This window comes from Seriola aureovittata, chromosome 20 (genome assembly GCF_021018895.1).
Source record: "Seriola aureovittata isolate HTS-2021-v1 ecotype China chromosome 20, ASM2101889v1, whole genome shotgun sequence".
Lineage (NCBI taxonomy): Eukaryota > Metazoa > Chordata > Actinopteri > Carangiformes > Carangidae > Seriola > Seriola aureovittata.
In genome coordinates this window covers 12525906-12549246 of record NC_079383.1, presented here as the reverse complement: position 1 = coordinate 12549246, position 23341 = coordinate 12525906, and the positions used below count along the sequence as shown (strand labels likewise).

Sequence of the window (23341 nt, the reverse complement as noted above, 5' to 3'; positions counted from 1 at the left end):
AAGATTATTGCAGCTATCTCTGCATTGCAATTAGAGATATTTACAGTGCAACATTTACTTTGTTTATTTAATTAATGAAAAACCCAAAATGGTTATGTACAGGAGCATTAAAAGTAAGGAACAAACAATATTTTATTTTCATAAGCAAGGCAGAAATCTATTTTTGTTTTTATAGTAATAGAAGAGTACTGAAGACAGCAGCAGGGATTCAACAACAAGTGCATGTTAAACAACAGCTGGTATTGCTGTGCTAGCGTAAAGCCTTTCTGTTTATACTTGTTTGTGTGTGTGTTTACCTGTGGTGGCCGTTCTGGGATAGGTTCATTGCGCAGGGCTTGCAGGGCCTTCATGGCAGCGTTGTGTCTTGCTGCTTGGCGGGTGCGTCCCTCGCCAATAAACTCATGAGTCCCCACGGACAGCTGCACATAGAAGATCTTAGGAACAGGATAATGGTACCTGGAATGAACAGAACAACAGAAGGGAGAAGGGAATATTTATAATAAAAAAACTGTTCACAACAACATGCACCAAATTGGGAGTGAAAGGATATTAGAGGAAGAGTTTGTTTACAGCCTTGAGTTAACATTTATCTAAATGACATAAAAACAGATGAAAAGGGAGGAAGAGGAGGCTCCAACATTATGAGCCAAGTTATCAATTCACACCGTTTACAGCGTTCCCAAATTAAAGGCCCACCACTTCATCAGGGTCAATTACTACACAATGGCCTGTTGGCTAACCACTTGAGTAATGCCTTGCTATTGAATCTCAGCTTAGGGATGCCTAACAAAGCAAAGGGACATATATATCCCCTCCTCTTTCTTCTGGCTCTGGACATAGATTTTCCTCTCTTTCTTTGGGTTGTGACAGAGCGGGACTGAGCTGTCAACGAGGAGATTTAGAGGTCTGCAAGTCCGCGTGTGTGATACCCCCTCCTGGGTCAGGGGGAGAATGGCTGAGAATGTCTGCCGGGTTGCGGACAAGGAAAGAGAAATAGTGGGAACGCTAACAAGAGAGGAGTGGAATCCAAAGTTTTTCATATCCGTCTCCCTGTCCTCTTTCTTATCCGCCAGTATATACTTGTATTCACAAGGACATACAGCCACCATATGTGGTAGACACAAATGGATAGCAGCAGCTAAGATTTATCCGTCTTGACTATAGTCAGGTGCCAAAATGTATTCAATATTTTCATGTTTGGTCAAGGCGTAAGCTTTTGATTAGATAATGAAAATCAGCAGTTAGTGAATATGGTGACGTTTATTTCATGATGTGCTGAGAAAATTAAAACAAGATTTACAGAAACGCATCTATCCCTTTTCCCCGTGTATACATATCTACTCATTTTCAGTTATACCACAACATCTTACTTGGCACTGCAGCAGCCGTGAAATGTGAGAATTAATACTTGATTGAGTACGTGTGGGAATTTGGGGAACTCGAGAAGCTCGAAAATGTAGAGCAAGAGAAACTGTATAGACTGGAAACTTTTCGCACACTTTCTTTCACAACCAATCACACGCATGCATCATTAAATTAAAATATCTCGAGTCGTTGCACCATATTCAACAGCAGCCCAACCAGCACTTCTTTAAATGTTTGACAACGATAAGCATTCCCTTGTGTATATGCCAATATATTTAATGACTGAGATCATATGTTATTGTCTTGTGTCTCTAAAGTACAACTAGACAAACAGACTCCAGACATGTTAGCAGCCTTGTGAGGCTGTACACTGGTGCATCCAGCATTGCTAGCATACTAAAGATTACCATGTTTACCACCTTAGTTTAGCATGTTAGCATGCTAACATTTCCAGATCAGCACTAAATACAAAGTTCAGCTGAATGTCATTAGGTTTGGAGGTATATGGTGTAAAACCAAAGTAGACGATGCAAGAAGATAACCTAGCATCATCATTCTGAGGAAGATTTCACTGCATGTGTCAAATGGAAATTCATCCAAAAGTTGCTGATAATATAATTCACCCAAAACCGCAACTGTGAACTTTGTGGCAGAGGAAAAGTCACAGGATTACCAAAGTCTTTGGTAATCGTTGAGTCAAAACCACTAATGTCTGTGCAACATTATTTTTTGCCAATCCATCTAGGAAATGTTGAGATGAACCCTTTGACCTACTGATGGGAATATATGTGAAAATCAGGGATCACCAAAGTCATTAGGGTTCATCTTTAAAAGGTCCCACTGACTAAGAGACTGACTGACAAATGTTTACCAAAAGTTACAGTACAGTTGAAATTTCAAACGTTGAAAAACGTCAAGTTAAAGTTGCAGATATTGATTTTCCCAGATGTCAGCAACTACTTTGGTGAGTAAAGTGTCATCATCATAACTGACAGAAACGGTGGCATTACTAAGTAAATGAGACCCAAATTGTAATAATTAGGAATTTTCCTCAAAACTTGACAAAGTAATCCCAAAGATTAATGTAGACACTTTTTTACATTTTTCCACAGAAATTCTAGAAATACTGCCTCCTCACCAGCAGTTATTCCTACAAGCTAACTGTTTACCACACGTCATTCCTCTGAACAAACCTCCAGTCTTCCCACTCTCATCATCTCTTTCCCCAACCTCCTGCCCCGCAGGCCAAACAATGAGTCAGCATTTTACTCCCAGAATTCCAGCAGGTCTTTCTCCAGCCCACAGCCCTCCTCTCATCCGTCTGCTCTCAGCTCCTCCTGGCCACGGGAGCCTTCTCTGGGCGGGGGCCTGCCTGGCCCTCGCACGTCAAGTGTGGCCCCAGGGTCTCAGAGGACATGCCAAGTGCAACATGGGCTCCGGCCAACAGCGCTGAGCTGAGATGGGAGCAGCTGGGGCTGGAGCGCTGAGTACAGGTGCAGAGAGGAAGAGAGAGAGGGATAAGAAAAAAAGAGAGAGAGGGGGAGAGAGAGAGGGGGGAGGCTGAAGTGAAGAGAAAGAGGGACGGAAAGAAAGAGAGAAGAGAGAGAGGGACACGGAGGGAGGCCTGTGGGAGACCCTACTCCACAACGTGGGAAAGTAGTGGCTTACACACAAGCAAGTCAGCCAAGAACACAGGCGAGCACACGCACACACACCAGAATCATGCAGACAAAAAAGGCAGGAAAATCACGTCAGCGCGCTGCGGCCAGTACAAAAATCAACACATGCTGGCTGGATCTGCCTGTTCCATGTTATCAATTATTATTGTTGTTATTATTACTACTACAGAGAGGGAACTGGACCAGGACACCTGTTGGGTGGGTGTAGAGACTGCTGAAAGGAAAAGAAAATAATAATAATAATAAAAAGAAAAAAATCCACCCCTGTGTCTTTGTGATGATGTGAGTGTGTGTATGTGTGTCTGGTTTGATGCAGGGATGAGTGACTGAGTGAGGGAGAGAAAACCCACCTGATGGCTCAACTCAATCAAATGATAACTCATCAGCATTAAGCAGTGAGTAATGACTTTGACTTTGAAGCCCTGCGGCTCTCTTTAATGTGGACTACGTTAGTTAAAGTTACCATTTCATCATAATCATTCAAAGACTCACGCACGAACACACACAGAGATAGACACAAATATGCAGACATTTTGAGGCCACACACAGTCCTACTCGGAAACTGGAGATATGGTATTGCAATTATCACTGTAAATGACAGAGTGACATTTCAGATGGAAACTATTTTCTCCTGTGGCATGGAAAACTATTTCCTTTCTAAATGCCTGTGAAGAAAAAAATAACTGCACGTGTCGCACTTGTTCCGAAACTGAAGTTTTCATAGTCTGAAGTGACATCAGGTCTATGATGTAAATGTTCTATTTATATAATGGCAAAAAAACATAAATACCCCATAGCTTTGTACCTCACTTTTTTTCTACTTAAGGATAGGTGTGACGCTTTGGGAAATCCTCTATCGTTTTCAGAGGTGACAGTGATGCACAGTTGAAGTCTTACAGAATATTTTAACAAAATTGAATTATGGGTATTCTCAATCTGCTTGTTGAACATGACACTGTGGGGAAAATGCAAGTCCAGTCCAGTAACTTAATGGTGAACACGCCAGATGGAGAAGCTTTTAAGTTACAGATAAATAAATAAATAAATAAAAACACAAGATGCACAGAGTGATACATGAGACTGCATAGTTCTACTGGACAAAAAATAAAAAAATATGTGGCCTATAACTAAACACATGACACTGTTGACCAATTGCAGATGGCAGTGTACAGGGAGCCATGAAAATTTCAACAGCTTTGACTGGCAAACCAGTGCAGACCGCAGCAATCAAAACCAAATGCAGCGCTTCCTTTTAGTCGTAAACCTGCCATTTTGCCCATGAGAACACATCAAACTCAGTTTTTTTTTTTTTTTAGAATATAATGCCACCCTTAATCATCCCAGGCAACTGTGGTTGTTGTTAGAAACCCCAGTGGAGGTCACCGATACTACCCATTAGTCATTAAATATTAAATAGGATACTCATTAAGCTATGCAGGGCTGTTGATACTGGCAGCAGTTCATGTATTAAGGTGCCTACACACTGTGCAACAAGTTCACTGCCTGTCGCTCTGTGCAAAATGAGTCTAATAAATCCTGGGAAACAATCAGTGTCAGACGGCATATTAATTTTGAGACATGTCAGGTGGTGGGATGAATGCCTGTTGAATCATAGTGCTGCTACGTAAACAGCAAGCAGTCACATGGCGTCAGTTGGCGTCATTCATCTGCACCCTCTGCACCCTAGTGATTTGATAATGAAGCACAACGATATTATTTCATGTGTAGGGAGCTCTTTGTATGAGTGGGCTCTTGCAGTTGCAGTAGAGTCATGAATACTTTCTTGTCGATTTTTGCTCGGTGACTCTGCCTCGGACTGGTGATGTGATAATTGACTTCAAAATTGGTCATGAGATGCCATTTTCTTTCAACGAAAAAATTATTAAAAATGATTGACTGAATGACTGCTTTGAAAAAAAACTCAAAAAAGGAGGAAAGAGAGAGTGGATCAGTGCAGAGTGAATTTGGGCTATGCATGTTTTTTTTAGCAGTTGCATTATGAAGACTTGCCAGTGTTGTACTCTGATTGGTTGGTTTGGTCATAACTAAAGTCACAGTTTGGGATTTTGGCACTAAAATTCTGAAACTGTTGCAGCCTGCGTTTTTCAGACGAAAACAGATTTCACCACCTTTCTCTCACAATTATCAACTTTTGTTTGACAACCCAGAATCGCACAGTGTAAAAGGGGCTTTTACGAATAAGTAAAGTCCAATTCATAACATTACATTTATATTAATTTTAGTGCAGCTCAGTTCATAGGCCATCCACTCTCAAGATGGTGGAGTCGTCTAAGAATTTCCATTGGATGAATCTGTCATTGTCTCCGCCAAGGACGTTATGTTTTAACTCGTATGTGTTTGTTTGTTTGATGATGAATGGGGCATGGGCCAGAGAAGAACCCATTAAATTCTGGGGAAGATCCAGATCATTTACTGTGGATTTCAGTTCTTTTCTCTGAGATCTGCTGAATGTTGTTTGACATTGTCCTTTGCGGAGATCTACACTTTCTGAGCCCATCTAGTTAAATCTGTATACTTCCATTCTTTTCATGTGCACACATCAGTGAGAAACACTGATTAAACTAATAACCCATGACCCTAAAAGGCTTAATCAAGTCAGCAGGAAAGTCATTCATTTAGCTCGTTTTAATGGGAAAACAGTTTTCCTACATTAATATAATGGTGCATTCAACAGTACAGTTTTTACCACATGCTATTGGGAGTAGTTTTAAAGTAATCTAAACATGCTTGTGGGCTGCTGTTGTATATAGGTTAGAAACATATGTATTCCACTACATAAAAGAGGCAGAAAGGAAAAAAGTGGGCTAACCAAACACAGACAAATAATAAATAATGAGGGACTGTATTGGCCCATTTTTTCTTCCAGCATCACTGAACCTAACCACCAAGACATCTATTGGCCACACATGAAAACACAAATAGCTGTATGCATGAAATCACAATTACACATACACACAACTGACTCAGAGCCCTGTGCTGGGAGCAAAGGGTGACAAAGATTTGGAAGAAAAAAAAAAAAAAAAAAAAGAAACGCAGAAACTTGGACACACTTACTCCTCCACCAGCTGCACTTTCTTCCAATCTGCTGCCAGACCTTTACTTGTTTTCTCTCCCTCCAAACCTCCCATACTTCATTCCCTGTGTCCATCTTTGATTGCTTTCCTTCCCTGCTGCCTCACGCAATTGCTAGCGTAGAAAATACATAGTGGTGTGAGAAAACAATCCATTTAGTCAAGTAAACACAGTGCTCAAAACACCAACTGTCAAAGATGTTGGGGGGTGTATTCAAAGTTTCTTGGACAATGTCTACGGTTGACTCCACTAATCCACAAGGGAGAAGCCGATCCTATGTTATGGCAGAGCAGCGGTTTTCAAATGAAATTATTTCTCTGGCCGTTATCGTACAAACTAAATTTTTGTAGGCACTGTACATGATACAAAAAAAGAAAAGTTCAGATTGTTTCAATGCACAAATGTCTATTTTAGAGTCTTTTTAAGACTTTTTGAGCCTTTTTAAGTGTTGTCAAATGTGAAGAAGAATGTTTTTTTTCATTTTCTTTAGTTTTGTCTATTTGCACTATTTTTTCTTTTTTTTTTTTTTAAAAGATGTGTTGGACTCTCGGGGGCCGCTGTAGAATGCGCTTGAAAACATGATGATAATGGTGAAAAGACCATGATGAATTGCCTGTAAATTCTTTGATTAATTGTTTGACTGTAACATCAGCAGAATGTTATTTTGTGCCTATATATATAAATATACACTCATCCTCTACTTCAAGCTTTTTTGTCAGATGAGATCTGACAGTATCGAAACGTTGCCTTTTTTCAGGCTAACAATGTTTTGGTAGCTTTAATCCAGTGTGCGGATTCTTTCCATTTTTTTTTTCCAAAAAAAAAAACAAAAAAAAAAACATGACAGCTATGTAGACACACCAATAGTCTTTATAGTGTCAACTGAACAACATGACAACCGGTGATACTCTCTCACACACACACATTGACAATGAATAACGATTCATAAACTATTAAAAAAATAAATGCTTTGAGTAAAACGTTTTTAAAAAGTAGTGTAAAACAGCGTTGGTCTCAAGATGGCATTATGGTTTTTAACGGTTTACAAAAGTGACAGAAAGTGTAAATAGGTTTAAAGTGATAATGAGAGCCTGTGTGAGTGAGACTTGTAGCAGTCTCAGAGAAACCACAACCAGCGGTATTCAATCAGCAACTCTGACTCTGGAGAATTCAAATGGTTTATGTGAAGTCAAACCATCATTGTTGCAGCATTAGAATGTGAATCTTGGTGATGATGCTTTGTTATAAACATTTTGAATGTTCAAATGGATATTACCAACACAAATCAAATCAATAAAATGCAGTAAGTCTGTGAGTCAGTCGTATGTTGGCTCCTCATCCATGGCTTTCAACCTGTCAAAATAGCGCTCATTCTACAGTTTAATATCTTTAAACCTCACATTCTAGGTTTTCATTAAAGTCTGTCATGGGAGCAATCTATTTACTCCCTCCTATCCCTTCAGTGCAATTTAATATACTGCTGTGTCTCTGTTCCTGCAGACAGCTGGTGTCTTATATGGACTACTCATATCACTGCCTTTACTAACAACAGCTATTTATCAGGAATGGCCAGCAGACACAGCGCATAAAACGGAGGTTTCATAACTTATTTTAATTAAATTGACCAATCTGACAGAGTTCATTGTTTTTACTGTTTGTTGTGGTTTCAGTTTTGAACAAGAGATTAAAGCTCTCTTTGTGCGAGCTCTGTAATCAGTGCGCTCTCTCAGTGCCCGCCTTCCATGCCTGGCTCACAAGAAGTCAAGCCACGTGTAAACCTACCCAAGCCCTCCTGTCACACTTTATTGCAGAGTCACAGTGGTACATCAAGTGTTGTTTTCAAACATGACAGATTTACAGTACTGTAGCTGACAGGTAGCATGCTACAGAAAAAAACCCAGAATGGGCTTAGTAGGTAAAAAAAAACAAAACACAGGCTTGAGTTTATTGCGCTGGTAATAAAAGCAACCACTTGAAAATAGTCTATTCTTTAATCATCTGACTGAAAACAGGCATTGCGTGAATAATTCGGACTTTTTAAGCACAGAGCGATATCAGTGACTAAAACAAAACTTGCCAATGTGCGCAAAACAGTTACACCATGTGTGCATTTATGTGACATAGCAAAAAAAATAAAAAAAAGACTACGTCTTAACCCTGGTGCCCTTCTTGTGCCAACTGTTAAGACTTGGCTGGCTGTGAGGAATGGCTGGCTGGGGATCAGTCTAAAATCAGAGCCTGCTGTCCTCATTAAGAATATTACATAGTGACCTGCTGTTTTATGTTCACTGTCATTAAGAGGGAACAACTAATTGCTTCAAAAATACACTCCAAATGCTCCTTTGCCATTTTCTGAAGAGAAATAATACCAATTTGTTAGGGCCAAACTGTTCGGACTTGGTTTCTATGCAAGCCATTCTGCATACAAATCATTTTCCCTTACAAACACCTCCAGGGCAACACGCAATCTATTTTACTGACTGAAAAATTATTTGTCTTAATTGACTGTTATCCTGAGACTAGCTGCTTGCATTCAGTCCCACTGGAAATGAATGCAGCAACATCAATGAGCATTCCGGATTGAGTGTCAATCAATCTGAACAATCTGAAAATTTTTACAGTATAGTGTTTGATCATCCTCTAAAAACAGCATGAATAGGTAACGTAAATAAATATAACTAATTACAAATCAGTTTATTTATCAAAGAAAAGCCCATTCTAGCTCATTTGGTTCATTTCTCTTTACTCCTTTAGTTTGATTCATTTAGACAGGTGAGAACAATGCAGTTCAAACACAGACACATAGACACAGACACAGACACAGACACAGACACAGACACAGACACACACACACAATGACATCCCTTGACAGAATAAACTTTGTTTTGACACCAAAAAGTATTATAATGATGCAAGATGACGGGTTCTCTAACAGTTATAGGGCAGTGGGAACCCTCATAGACATAGATGCGTAATCCACCAGTGTGTCTACTGCTTGTGTGATTCAGATTAAAGTAAACGAAATATAAATTCCTGGTAGATTTTTGATATTTCTGTATTCCTCATCACTTCCTCCAGTGACGGATCCAACCACAGGAGTGATTAGTGATTGTAATGTGGACTGAGCCCAAAATGTGGTTTCTTTAGAATCCTTTTGCTCAGAAAAAAGGGAAGCTGTCCTGCTCATTGGAATTACAGGAATTGAGATTGGAAAAGAAGCCACATAAAGACAGCTGGGTATTCAATTGGACTATAAACGTCACTGGGAATGAGTGCCGTTTATATATTATGAATATTACAAATATGAACGGCCAGTTCAAGCTGTTCTTCATAAAAGTACATTTACTTAAATACTGTACCTGAGTACAATTTTGAGGTACTTGTAAATTGCATTTACGCTACTATATACTTCCACTCGACTACATTTCTGAGTGAAGTGCTGTACTTTTTAGTCCACTACATTTACATTCTGACTACACCCTATAGTTACTTGTTCGTTTTCAAATCAAGATTTTACATTAAAAGCATAAAATTCAAAAACATTTCCCTTCTTAACTTCTCAGATGGTTTCATTTCAGTTATTCTTCAAGGCTCAATCATGTAAAATCCACACTTCACAAAAGCAAATATTAGAAAAAAGATTCTAAAAAAGAACCTACATTTGATTTTTTTTTCTTTTTACACCATTAATCATCATAACCTATAATAGCACTGCTTATTCACTGAAGCATAATCTAATTTAACAATATATGATCATTTATCAGTCACAATGGACAAATACTTTAACTTGATACTTTAAATATATTTTGTTAATACTTTTGTATTTTTACTAAGCAAATGTTTAAATGTATGTCCTTTACTTGTAAAGTATTAGTAGCTACTTTAACTTAAATAAAAGGATCTGAGTATCGCTTAGCAGTCAGTCCAAGATTTACTGATAGTGAGGGTGAATGCAATAAAATTGCTGCTCTTCTACAAAGTTAATGCACAACAACACTGGGCTATAGGACAGCTCCGTGTCCTGACAAGTTGAAAACGCACACGAATAGTGGGTTCACATGATTTCATGTACATCATCCAGTGCTGATGTCTGTGAACCAAAGACACCTCTCAACAAGCAGTCAACCTTTTCTCTTGACAGCCATTTACTTCTCAGCAAAAGCAAAAGCACTGATAGAGTCAAATTTCCTGGGAAAGGATACAAGTAAGGTAAAGTACAAGTGGTGTGTATTTGCACAAACATACGGATTTGAATTCTTGTGAAGAAATGCACTTAGTCGTCTACCTCTCCCTGCCATATGAACTGAAGGGCAGCATTACGAAAGGTGTGTCTTCTTATGTATTCTGCTTCCTACATAGTGGTCTCAAGTTCGTTTTTACATTCAATACATCAAGGCAAAAGAGGAGAGGAGGACACACAGGGATACACAAACACAAAACTCCACTCCGAGGGGAGGAGATGAAAGGAGAGACCAGACTTCTATGTCATTGAGTCTGTTGAGTACAAATCATTCCAAGCATTTGTTTATGTTGGACTTGTATTCCACTCCTCCACCCCCAGTCTCCTCAATAAAACACTGCTTTATGAGTTTACACCCATTTGTACAATTAGGACAGATTATCCTTTGTTCTGGCATGTCGCCCATGGAGATTTACGTACTATCTGAGTGAATGCATCTGATGCAGATATTTGGTGATTTTAAAAAAAAATGTGATGTAATAAAAACTTATTCCTCTGAGGTCTCTACCTAGTGGGCGTTGGCAGGCCCCTTTTGTTTTAGGGCAGCAGTGATGATGGGGTGGATAAGAGAAACCATATCTGTGGAACGCCTGAGTGGACGAAAGAGTACACAGTGTCCCGATTAGGCTACATGAGATTGTAAAGCCCAACAGACCAGTGAGCTATATAAAAAAAGATAAACTTAGGCGGGAGACAGTGGGGAAAAAAGAGGAATAGGACCTCAGAGGACATCGGATACCTCCACATAGGAAGAGATGAGAGGATATGTTGAATATACAAAAGTGCTCATGGGCAGATTTGCCTTTTTTCAGTGAGCCAGGTTGGCTCAATTAGAGATGTAGGTGACAAAGTACACTTCTGTGTGTGTGTGTGTGTGTGTGTGTGTGTGTGTGTGTGTGTGTTTCTCCTCTGTATGTCTATGCCACAGTTTTGCTATCTGATGTTATTCTGCAGCTTGCAGGCATGAGAAGGGTATTCATTTTTCAAGGATGACTATCTTTCTATAACAACTGCCTCTGTATATTTCTTACAAGAGCATATACAAACACATATACATGCGTGCGCACACACACACGCTGTCACTGAGGCATATGTAAGCTTGTCATTGATTTTGCAAGGACACTGCCATGTAGCCATAAGGCAAGTCAGGAATACAGCAATAATGCATTTTAACTCTTCATTTATTTTTTGAGTTTTTTGAAAAGGAGCATTTTGGTTTCCACCTGTTGTCACAGAAAATGCATTTTGACCTGATTCTGAACTAATTTTGTGGCTTGGAGTCAGTGTCAGTTTCATTGATGCTGTTTTTTAAATAGCCTCTCACCAATGTGCGTGTAATTATACCTGATTGTCACAGATAGATTTCATGTAACCATGCATCCATTTACATTTACTCATTTGGCAGACACTTTTATCCAAAGCAACTTACAAGTGAGGGACAACACCTAAGCCTCAGTGCAGTAGGAGACCTTGGTGTAAGTACTTAGTATTACATCTATTCAATGAGTGCAAGGAGAGTCCAAGAGTCATTGGGTTTCCTGCTGCAAAAAAACATTGCAGATGCAGCCCTTCATAATATGCTCCTGGTAAAGAGCATATCAAGAAAAATGGGGAGAAAACACAAATAAGCTGCAAATCAAGCAGCAATGAGACAATTAATGGTCAACTACAGAGTTTTTAACAAGGAAAATCTTAATTTCAATGAGTCATTTTATGATCAGATTTTGTTCATTTTTATCATTTAAAACACTACTCCTAATAAGTGATTGATTTCCATATCCCTTTCTTTTAAACCTGCATTAAATGTCATTTTGGCCAATCAGGGGCAGGGCAGCATACTGTAAACACAACACTGGCATATACAGTAATGACCTTATTAAAAAAACCTGTTGGTGAGAGTAAGTTGGTTTGGTCTCCACCGGCTCCTGAGGGAAATATCTGTCTCTTAAGCTGCTAAATGCTAATGCATTACATTCATGAGCAAGCTGCTATGCTTGTCTGTTTGCTGTTTGATGCTGTGCAGGTCAGATACAGCAGATTTTTCTCAGATGAGCTGTAAAATGAAAGAGGTACTCCGTAGAGCTCAACTGCAAAGTCTTGTGATAATTCCACAATGGTTTGTCATTACGAACCACACCATACACATAACTTGTATTTTTCCCACTGAAAATTAAAATATGTTGATGCAGCTTTAAAAATAAAAAAACAAAAGTAGGATCCCTGTTTATGATCCAACTCCCTTATAACATTTCTGTAGATACTGAATCCACTGCAGCACAGGTGACTCTGTCTCCCTCTTACTTTCCTACAAAGAAAGCAGTAATGGCCAGCTCAGTATCTGAACGTCATCACAGGAGGAAATGTCACAGAGCAAAGCACCCCCAGTCATTCAGCCCACTGTTCTTCCAGCTGACAAAATGTTACTGTCATAACCAAATGAGGGTTGGGAGAAAGTGGGCGGCTTCTGCTCTGATTTGCTCTAGTAGGGCAAGTCCTATCCAAATTCCAACTCTGACAGAATCCAGGATACAGGCGCCCCCGCTCCCCTGGGATTAGAGCAGCAGGAGGAAAACTGGGAGTGCCATGGATGTCTGCACTGGAGGAGCCCAGTATGACTCACTGGAATCAGGTGCTCCAATGATAACACAGGAATTGGGGATTGTCCATGAAGCAAACGTTGATGTAACCACATTTCTTGATAACACAAATATTTTCCTGATTCAATGACTATATTTCGGAATCATTTGGGCTGGATTTCCATATAATGTTACATAGCATCTGAGTAACTAATTGAATCAGCTGAGAGACACGCATCACTCTAAGTATGTTCGGTATTTGAGAATGAACAATGGCATAATTATGCCTGCATTATAACAGAGATGAATTAATGATTTAAATGTAGACTTAGGTGGAAAGGAATTATGCACAGGCCCTTCGCCATAAATAAGATTCATTAAGACGCTGATAAATGCACATTTCATATTATCGCCATATTTTCTCATCAGGGCACTTTCTGAATGAATCAATACTGGTCTAGGTGGTGATTAGAGCGCTGATGGATCAGAGCCAGGCTGCCCTCTTAATGGTAAGATTTTCCATCAACATGACTCCGGATCACTCTTATTCATCATAATAGGTAAGGACATGGGCATATGGAAACCTTCGTTTCCCTGCAGCATCATTAAGGTGACTGATTGTGGATATGGCCTGTCACTCCACCACACAGTCAGTCATCTGATGAAGAGAATTCATATTCAGAAGGTCTCACTTTCATTAATACAGGGCTCGACTACATTGAAAGAAAGAGACCCCGTGAAAACATAAGTGACCTTGGGATAATATATGCTCTTATGTCTTTTCAGTGTTTCAGGGACACATACACACACACACACACACACACACACACACACACACACACACACACACCCACCAACTCCCTGTCTTGCGCGCTTACAAAGTGGCATAAGAAAACAAAACAGAGCATGAGGAATAGATACTGCCTGTCTCTTAGAAACTCATCACCGTGACATATGACATTGACAGACATGCTGGAAAACAGATTTTCTCCTCTGCCCCATAGACATTTGTCTTTCACCCTGTGTTTGTTCCTGCATGGATCAAATAGTGGAAGATGTGAGCCAGATGCTAGACTGTCTGCTGACTAGACTCAGTTACCTAACACTGCAACTGAATCACGGATCGTTTTCTGGCAACGTATCCACATTTTAAAATTAAATCCCACACATTTGGCATCAGAATACCTTACCAAAGGAATTTAAGGAGCCAAAGTTTATGTAAAAAGCAAAACAAATATATGCTTCTCTGTTATGTTTCTGTGTTTAATAGTGATAACTTTGCATTCCAGTTTTGTAGATTACACAGCAGAGGACCATATGTATTTTAAAAAAAAACTATACAAATTTACCACATTCCTAACTTAGATGTTACAAAATGGGTGCTCCATCACCTTACAAAAGCAGTGCTATGGGATTTTTAAAATGAGGGAACACTGCCATCTGCAGGGAGTTCACACTGACTCCTGAAAATGACTTGATGTATATCAAACTAACAGAGATAAATGCATGTTTTATCAAATTTGTCACCTTCTCAGGGACAGTGTGCTCTCTAGAGCCACATAGCTCAACTTCTGTAAACTGTGTGCACAACCTATGTCACGCTGCCTCTATATTTAATATAGTATCATAATATTTAGAACACTAAAAACACAGCTGTCATTTCTGTAAAATGTTCACAAAGGACAAGCCTGTGGGATAAGCCAAGTGGAAGTATATACAAAACAGACAAAATATTTATGCCTTGCCCAAAAAGCATAAGAAAGAGATGCATCATTTGCTCTTTCTCAGTGCAATTTACATTTCTTCTTCCCTCCTTGGTTGGTAATTGTCATGCTGTTGTCTATTCAAGCCTAAATATGGCATCCTTTCTTCCTCCCTGTGAGTACCACATTGTACCTGGATTTAGTGGCAGACAACCTTACACATCAACAGACTCTAAATAACATTGCTTCACTAAGGGAGAGGGGATCATTAATTGCACCTCTGTGGCGTTTTTATGAACTTTTGGAAATAGCTAGATGGTTCCAGTAAAGAAAAAAAAGAAAAGAAAAAAAAAGTTGAAAAGAAAGAGACAGAGACTGAGTGCAATGAGACCTCATGAGGGCACCACGTTCATCAGTTTAGAGAACATATGGAGTGGAGGACCACGTCTGACACACATCTGAGCCGGTGGGATTAAAGAAACAATGCTGTTTCAGTCAAGTTGGGTAAATCTCAAAGCTCATCTTTTTTTAAGTCGGCGTTTCAAGCACCCAAAACAAAACTTGTCCAGAGTGGGTTAATTCAAAAAATGCTGGACTTTCTTTTTAATGTGGATGAGGAAAACAAAGCTGTTACAAAACTGTCAGATTTGCTTGTATGTGTTATGTGGCAGAAATGTTACCGAGACAATTTACTTTCCCTTCCAAAGCATAAAGCGTTTGTGCAGAGCTCTGCATGATGGAAAAGTGGTCTTTTTTTGTCAACTAAGGTCTGCATCATCTGTGCACAGCCCAAAATTTATGACCAAATGGACAGAAAGTACATGCCAGCAAACATGTGAACACAACCATGTACGCAGTCACCCAGTGTTGTATAAACAGACCCTTGTGTCTGTTTTCAGATTATAACTGTGCAATAATTTTTTAATTCTCAGTGATTAATTGGTCATATATATAAAATATATACATAATACAGGTGTTGTTATTACCTATTTGTGTATAATGACTTTGTAGCAGCACTAACAAATGATGCTGTAATGCAGAAATGTGTTGTTTGTCTACTGAAAAGATGAGGAATTAGCTTTTTAGTGTGGACAGATGTGTTTACAAAAATAACTTAAAAATGGAAACAGTTTAGGCAGCTGAGTAAATTCAGTTTAGTGTGCTCACCTTTGGTTGAACATCCCTCTAAAGTTGTAGTTGGCTCTATAATTGGGCATGGGCTTAGGATCCAAAGGCCTGTATATAGCTGGCTCTCCTCTCTTCATGGCCAGACCATTCAGCTCCACTGTGGGTGTTATACTGCCTGTGTGAGCAAGCATGAGAAAGAATACATTAGATATGGAAGATTAAAACCAGGGCATCTAAAATAAACACTAAGCACCCACAGTTGTCAAAATAATATAGAGGACATTACAATTTAACATAAAAAAAAATGTTTATATCAGGTGCACAAAGTGACTTCACAAGTTGCTGTATTCTGCTTAAAAATGGTAAAACTTGCATGCACTGCTAATCCCACAGCTCCACACTGATGTTGCATAACCAATCACAGAGCTTTCTTAATCCCATTAAGAACTAGCTATGATGTCTTTCACTACCACAACGCCACAGAGGGCAGGGGAGATAAGACAAGGCTAGTGGTATTAATTTAGCCAGTGACAAAACATAAGCCCGCACTCATGCTTTAGTAAGAGGGTCTGCACTGGTTGTGTTCTGAACAAGGACTATTTAAATATATCCAGAGAGGTTTGAGAGCTTTGCCTGGAGGTCAACCTCCTCAGAGTGAGAATCTAAGAAAACACTGAAACTTTCCATTATTTATAGAGACAGAAAGGCATTGCAAGTACCATCATGACACAAATGCTTTGGTGTGTTTCTTCCCCTTAGCACTTCAACTTCAGGATCATACCTGCCCCTGAAAAATAGTGACGTCTTTGCTGTGTGAACTCACTTTTGAGTTCTCCCCATCTCCCTCTACTAGTATACACAGTATTTCGATTTCAACACCCAGCAGACCCAGCAGAGGGCTCTAATGCAGCAATTTGTTGTTGGGTTAGAGCCCTCTGCTGGGTCATTTTGGATAGCCCCAATTTTTTGTATTAAAGCGGTGCCAGTTACTCATTCAAAATCTAACTAAATGAACTTTAGCTCATTTAGCTCACAAGTCTAGTTGTGAGTCCTGTGGACAGATATACCGGGAAACAAGTATACAAGTGACAAACTGATTTAATGAGCCACAACAATATGAAACTGCTATATTGTGATGTTGTCTCTAGTTCTTTGCTCATACCTCTCTGTATAAGCTACTTTGTTACAGAGTTGCATTATACAACAAGGAGAATCGAGCATTGCAGCTACATTAAAAATATTGTGTTCTATGATGGATTGTTAAAAAATTTGAGGACCATGTTTTGATGTCATTTAGGCCTTTTTCACAGCAGGGAAAGCATGGGTATTACTAATAACGTGAATGATGACTCAGTTATATTCAAGTGTCCCTGTAAGCCATGACAATGTGACACTGAACTACAACTAAATAGAATTCATCCATCATTTATTTTATTATTTGAACCTTTTCCTAGTTGTAATGCTCAAGACGAACATATCAAGCGAGGAAAATAGAGGTAATCATTCACAAACACTTTCACAGTAAAAAAACAGATTATGCTGTGGTTGCAATACCTGGGTTGCTGTTGACGTCCACTTTAGGGGAGCGGGGCGCTGGCCTGGGAAGGACACTCTCGGCCAGTGCTTTGGCGGCTGTGGAGTGCTGGGCCTTTTTAATGCTGGTGCCCTCCGCCTCCCACACCTGCTCCCCAAGAGTCAGCTGCACTGTGAAGATCTGGAACAGTGACACCCAGAGGGAAAGACATTTACCCCAGCAGCAACAACATTTTCACTGACATCCCTCTGGAGCCCATGTGGCAGGAGCTGGATGTATTCTGCATGATCAATATTCATTCACGAAAAAAGTAATCTGAAACACATACTCCATTACATACTTGACACTTGTGACATTCACCTTGCGAGGCAGCTGGATTACTCGTAAGCGAGAATCCATCTTGCCAGGGTCCAAGCTATTCGTTTGTGGCCGAACCACAGTGGTTAAGACCAATCAGCGTCTTATAAATGAGGAGCTATAAGCTATCGGCGTATCTTAGGTGTGACGACAACGACAAGCCAACAATGGTGGTTCCTAAAAAGGTTAGCCTAGATGTTGCTATAGCATCAGTTATATTAGAATTTGAAAGTATTTCTTCATTGGAAGAAGAACAAAGAATGGCACAAACAGCTTTACTCCATGGAAAAGGCTTCAGCAAGAATTTGAGTTCCCAACTGGCTTCGCTTATATTGAAAAAATTGATATGGCATCTGATTGGTTGAAGTTAGCACTTGATAGATGGTGAACAGTTTCCAATTAACCTTCCCAATGGTTCTGTGTGTCAAACCATTTGGTACGTCAGGTTAGCATGACATTGTATAAAATAAAATAAAATAAAATAAAACAAAAGATAAAATAAAAGGTTTTGAATATGTCCACTGCTGTTTACTGATTATCATTTCATATCTACAACTGAATGTTCTTCAGGCCTTTAAAAGGATGTTCTTCAGTTTTAAGAGTTTTTCTTTCTTTTTTTTTTTTTTTTACTATTACTATGAGGTTACAACTACTCACCTTGGCATGTGCAGGGCCTCTCTCATTGAGGAGCTTGTACTGTGGTTGGATCCTATTGAAACGGGCTAACTCATTCACCAAACACATTGGAGTTTTCTCTTTAGGGTTTGCCATGTTCTCCTGGGGCGGGCCTAAAAGAGAGCACAGCAGAATAAATGATTTACTCACCAACATTGTTATAGCACCAGAGATATGCATGAATGATTATTGAGTATTGATATAGGAAATTCTATAATATGACTGACTGACTGGCATGGGATATTCATATATAGTAGCAAGCATCTTGTGCAGTGATTATATGTCAGAAATGCTGTTTAACACAAATGTTGCATTTAATCATCATGTCTTATGCACAACAAAAAATCTGTTAACAAACCACATAATAAGCAAATGAACCAAGAGGCATGAGCACAAGATATTTACCCCCTTTAGCAGATGTGCAGGGGCTCAGGTGTGTTTAGATTTGTCTGAAATTACATGATCTTACGGGCTAGTGATTGGCATTTAAGATTACAGCTTACAGTGAGTGCAGTCAATTGGCAAGAATCATTATCAGTAATTTAATTACCAACTTAACAGATTCACAGTATTATGTGCCAAGGACTGGAATAAGAGCAGTGTTTGGTTCAGAATCGATTAGAAAATTCTGCATTCAGTTTAAGATGTCTGATCAATACCCTGCGGTAAAATGTAATCTTGAGGTAGGTTGTCTCCTGCATTTGAGGCTGGTCAGGAGCTCAGGGGACAAGGTTTTAAAACTGTCCCACGCATTTCTGATTATGTACTTCCTTTATGGCTTGAATCAATATCAGAATAACCTTGTCACACGATTAATATTGTAATATATGACGTGTCGCTATGAAATTTTGGCAAAATAATTGAACAATGTCGGCAATACTGAAACATTTCTTCTCTCTTATATTGTCTATGGCACTTCAAAATAAAAGATTCTGATGAAAAGTAAGTAGTCCATAATTTGTTCTTCTTCTTCAATTGTCAGTCTACCTGGCGGTGTGGCAGACACAGGGGCGTCCCCATATCCGACTGCAGGAGCAGGGCAGGCGGGTGTGGGGGCCGGGCCTGTGCCGTTGACGGAGGGCTGCAGACCCAGGGATCCTGGGCTGGCCATGGCCGTTGGGGGAACTCCAGGGGAGAGGCCAGGACCAGCCAGGGGTGCTGAGGTCTGTACTTTCACTTGAGCCATGCTCTATTCCTGAAACCGGACAACAATTAACAACTTTAAAGTTTGTTTGAAACACGCTAATCATTGCCGACTGTAATTAGTATGGCACTCAGTAAAGCATATACCTCTGCAATGGCCAAACAATCCTACACATGTCTGTGTGATCCAGATTATCTTGATGTGCACCATATTGCACAAAGTCACAGATCTCAACACCATTAATGTCTACATCAAGAGCCATACAACATTTCCAGAGAAATTAATGAAGCTGTTGAAATGTTAAGGAAAAAGATTTTTTTTTTTTTTTTTTAATTCCTAGTTCCCTCCCTTTAACCAGAGCTGCACCAAAATTGAATGGGTTCGTCCCTGGCCCATGACCCATCCCTCCACCAAATCTGGTACAAATCAGTTCAGTACTGTTTACATAATCCTGCTGACAAACAACCAAACAAACAGACATAGGTGAAAACATAACCTCCTTTGGTGGTGCTAATAATGATACCACTTTACATAGGCCACTAGTGAGAAAATCTGAGCTATATAATGAAAAAGATGGAATTTCTAATAATTTAGGTTGCTAGTATACCTCAGACTGAACATCATTAGGCATTAAGCATTTATCTACACAAACATGCACAGAAGCACACATTAAATCCACTCAATTTTTTTGAGGTTTAAAGCTGTTCACTGTCATTTGACAAATTTCTGTGGGCAAAGCCTGGAGAACAGGCTTCAAACTGAGCAGCCCTAGGCCTATCTCACATTCTGATCCACTGGCAGCTAATACACCCAGACAATGAACCTTTATTTGAAGGAGCTTTGCTCATGTTACTGCTGCTAAGCTCCCCGGAAAAAGAAGGGAATCCTGTGATAGCAGCCTGAACAAGACAGTGGACATTAAATGACATTTTATTTGAGACTAAAGAGAGGTGCGTAGTCCTACATCGAGTAGACACAGGTTAATATGAAAAGCAGAGGGCCCAACAAAACACATGTTAACTTTTTATCCATTCATACAGTATTTAGCGAATGCAAATACACACAGGTCATGGCCTGTGGCTATGCAATATAAGTGATATAATATGCTACAATGTGCTTTTCATTAATGAAATATGATGACTGAGTAAGTACTGAATCTTAATGTAAAAACTCAATTAAAAAGGTACAAACTGTATCACAACATCTTGCCAAAATGGCCCCACTGCTGTTTCACATTAATATGGGGCAGGCACTGAAGGGAAATGAGGGAAATTCATTTCATATCCCCACAGAGGTTAGAGCCAAGGGGTCAGACAGAGAACTGAACCCCTGGGGTGTGGAGTGTCTTGCACTAGAACACTTTATGAAAAGGCAGCTTTGAACCTGGTCCCTTCAGGTGTTGGACAATATCATTAAACACCACATTACCCTGATATAAACTGATCAATACATTGAGTGCGCAAAAATCAATAAATTATTCTTCAGCTAATAGATGAAATGAAGACAGGTCTTAGATATCACATTGGTCAATTGATACACTTTTCAGACTAAGGCTTTCATGGGCCTCACACTGATATCACAATTACAGGTGTTGTTCCTGTGTTTACAGTTGAGGGCCATGGCTGCACTGATGTAAACAACAGAGCAGTGGCATGCCCATAAAACCACTGATATCGACTATATCCACAAAACAAAATCCAGTTTTTACTATGGCGCGTGACTGTAATTAATTGCATTCAGTCAAATTGTTTTCTGTTTATTTCTTCGGTGCATCTCGCGTGCCCCTGAGGTTCTCGGGGTCACTATCTGCCTTGCTTTTCTTTCACTCTCTCACAGTAACATGCACACATACCAATGCCAACAGCAACCTAAATGCACGGTTGTCTTAGACAGTAACTTGAATATGGAGGTTGTGTTACGTTAGGGCTGACTGACAAGAGCTACACGGCTGTCTGCAACCCCTGAACCTACACCACAGCTTCGACTGTGTCCAGCTTAGCAGGAAGCTAACGTTACCAACGAGACTACGGTATTTCCCGCAAATGTCAGCTCCTAAAAACACACCAACGGAATGGGCAAGCATGCATGCTGTCATGAATATGTCACTATGATTCCTCCTGATGGATACACACTAGCTAGCCACCTCCAGTTACGCTAGTTTAGCCGGTTAAAGCTCATCATGGCTGATCGGCCGAACACCCCTCTTGCTGGCATCTCCCTACCGCCCCATCCTCCACGAAAGTCTGGGGAATTTCAGTCCACCGCAACATCATATATGGACTGGCGACAGCGTGACGAATAACCCAGACACTATCTGACAACACAGGGACAAATATTTTAGGGTAATTTTTACCTTTGTCCAGGGCCAGACCCCAGTTACACCTCCAACATTGGCAAACACTAAAGAGAACTGGATAGAAGAGGGAACAGACCACGTAATTTGTCTGGGTAAAAAAAAATGGAAACATGTCCCATTAGAGGCAAATGGCTTGACAATTTATTATTTCGTGTTTAAAGTTTGTGTTTTCTTTATGTGATTAGTGTTAAATATTGCAAATCGCTAACTTACCATGGTTAGAGTTTGGGGAGAATCTTGAATGAATCAGCCACCCCCACGGCGATAGGAATGGTTCAGTCCTGGTGTGCTTCCTCAGAGCCTTCAGTGTAACTTTGATTCAGAACCAAAATGAATCTTTTCAAACTTGTTTTCTGCACACGGCATTTATGTTATTATGTCATTATTAACATATGAAAAATGTTATGTGATTCATTTCACACGCACAAATATAATTGAAACTTGACACATGCTCTGAATTTATCATTCGGAAAAAATTGGGATCACTTGGCCTATTTTTTCTCAGAGAGGCTTCTTCATTGGGTGAGCTTGATTATAAAGTTTATTACCTTAAATATGGATTGTTTTGGTCTGAGAAAGTGGACACATTAACCCCTACAAAGTGGTGCCTGCTGCTGCTGATAGAACTGAATGTTTCTGCTCAGTGCACTTTGGCAGGACAGGTGTTCACTTTTGAGACACAGTCTCGGTTCTGTTTAGTGAACCACCATTGGTAGAGAAACCACATCCAGGCGGTGATATTCCTGATGGATAAAAATAGCTAAAAGTAAGAATGGGAATTGTGGATCCTCCTCACAGGTAGCTCTGACAAGAGTATTATTATAGTGTGACCAATAGATGGTGCCACTAAACCACCTTTTCTTCAGTTATTGTGGTGAGCTTTATGTCACACAGGGACCAGTATGCTGTCCTTTACAAATAAGACACAGTACTGTAGTGAAATACTGGCTTCATCCTCTGTCTATAACCTCTCCCACACATCCATGGTAACATAACAAGAATCCCTCCATTGTTTTCATACAGTACATACAAGAGCTTCAATTGAGTGTATTGAACAAAACTGAATGTTCATAAAGAATACCTTCTTGGAGCTTTGCAAACAACATGTATATGGGGTACACAGTTGAGAAGAAAAATACAAGTAGTTTGGAGCCTATGTTGAATGCATCCATAGCTTTAGTGTAGCTGTAAATGGCTCTAAACAATTTTTTGCCACATGTAATTTCACATGGTTGATGGTGTGCATCAAATACTTAAAATGATAGGTTTTTTATGTGTTGTAATGCAGATTGTTTCAAAGACTTTATCAATTGACCATTTTCTAAATCCGTGACAGTTTCTGTTCAGTTCTCCTCATACATATTTGTGGATACTTTTGGCAAACGCAGTACGATTTGGTGAACAAGCACAACATCTGTGCCCTTCACTATTTACAGACAGATTTGATTGCGACTCTTGAAATATTTTAGTAAAACCCAAGTTTACCCAACG

General features: G+C 39.7%; 1 protein-coding gene across 1 annotated transcript in view; it reads right to left on the bottom strand.

Moving 5' to 3' along the window:
* Positions 1-21947, bottom strand: part of stau2 (staufen double-stranded RNA binding protein 2) — an 88471-nt gene extending 66524 nt beyond the window's left edge. Inside the window, exons 1-6 of the mRNA XM_056364268.1 lie at positions 21848-21947; positions 19338-19545; positions 18333-18463; positions 17339-17498; positions 15824-15959; positions 297-456 (exon numbers count right to left, since the gene is read on the bottom strand). Of these exons, the coding sequence (XP_056220243.1) occupies positions 297-456; positions 15824-15959; positions 17339-17498; positions 18333-18463; positions 19338-19536 (786 nt within the window). The 5' untranslated portion in view covers positions 19537-19545; positions 21848-21947. The remainder of the gene's footprint in view (positions 1-296; positions 457-15823; positions 15960-17338; positions 17499-18332; positions 18464-19337; positions 19546-21847) is intronic.
* Positions 21948-23341: the final 1394 nt, after the last annotated feature.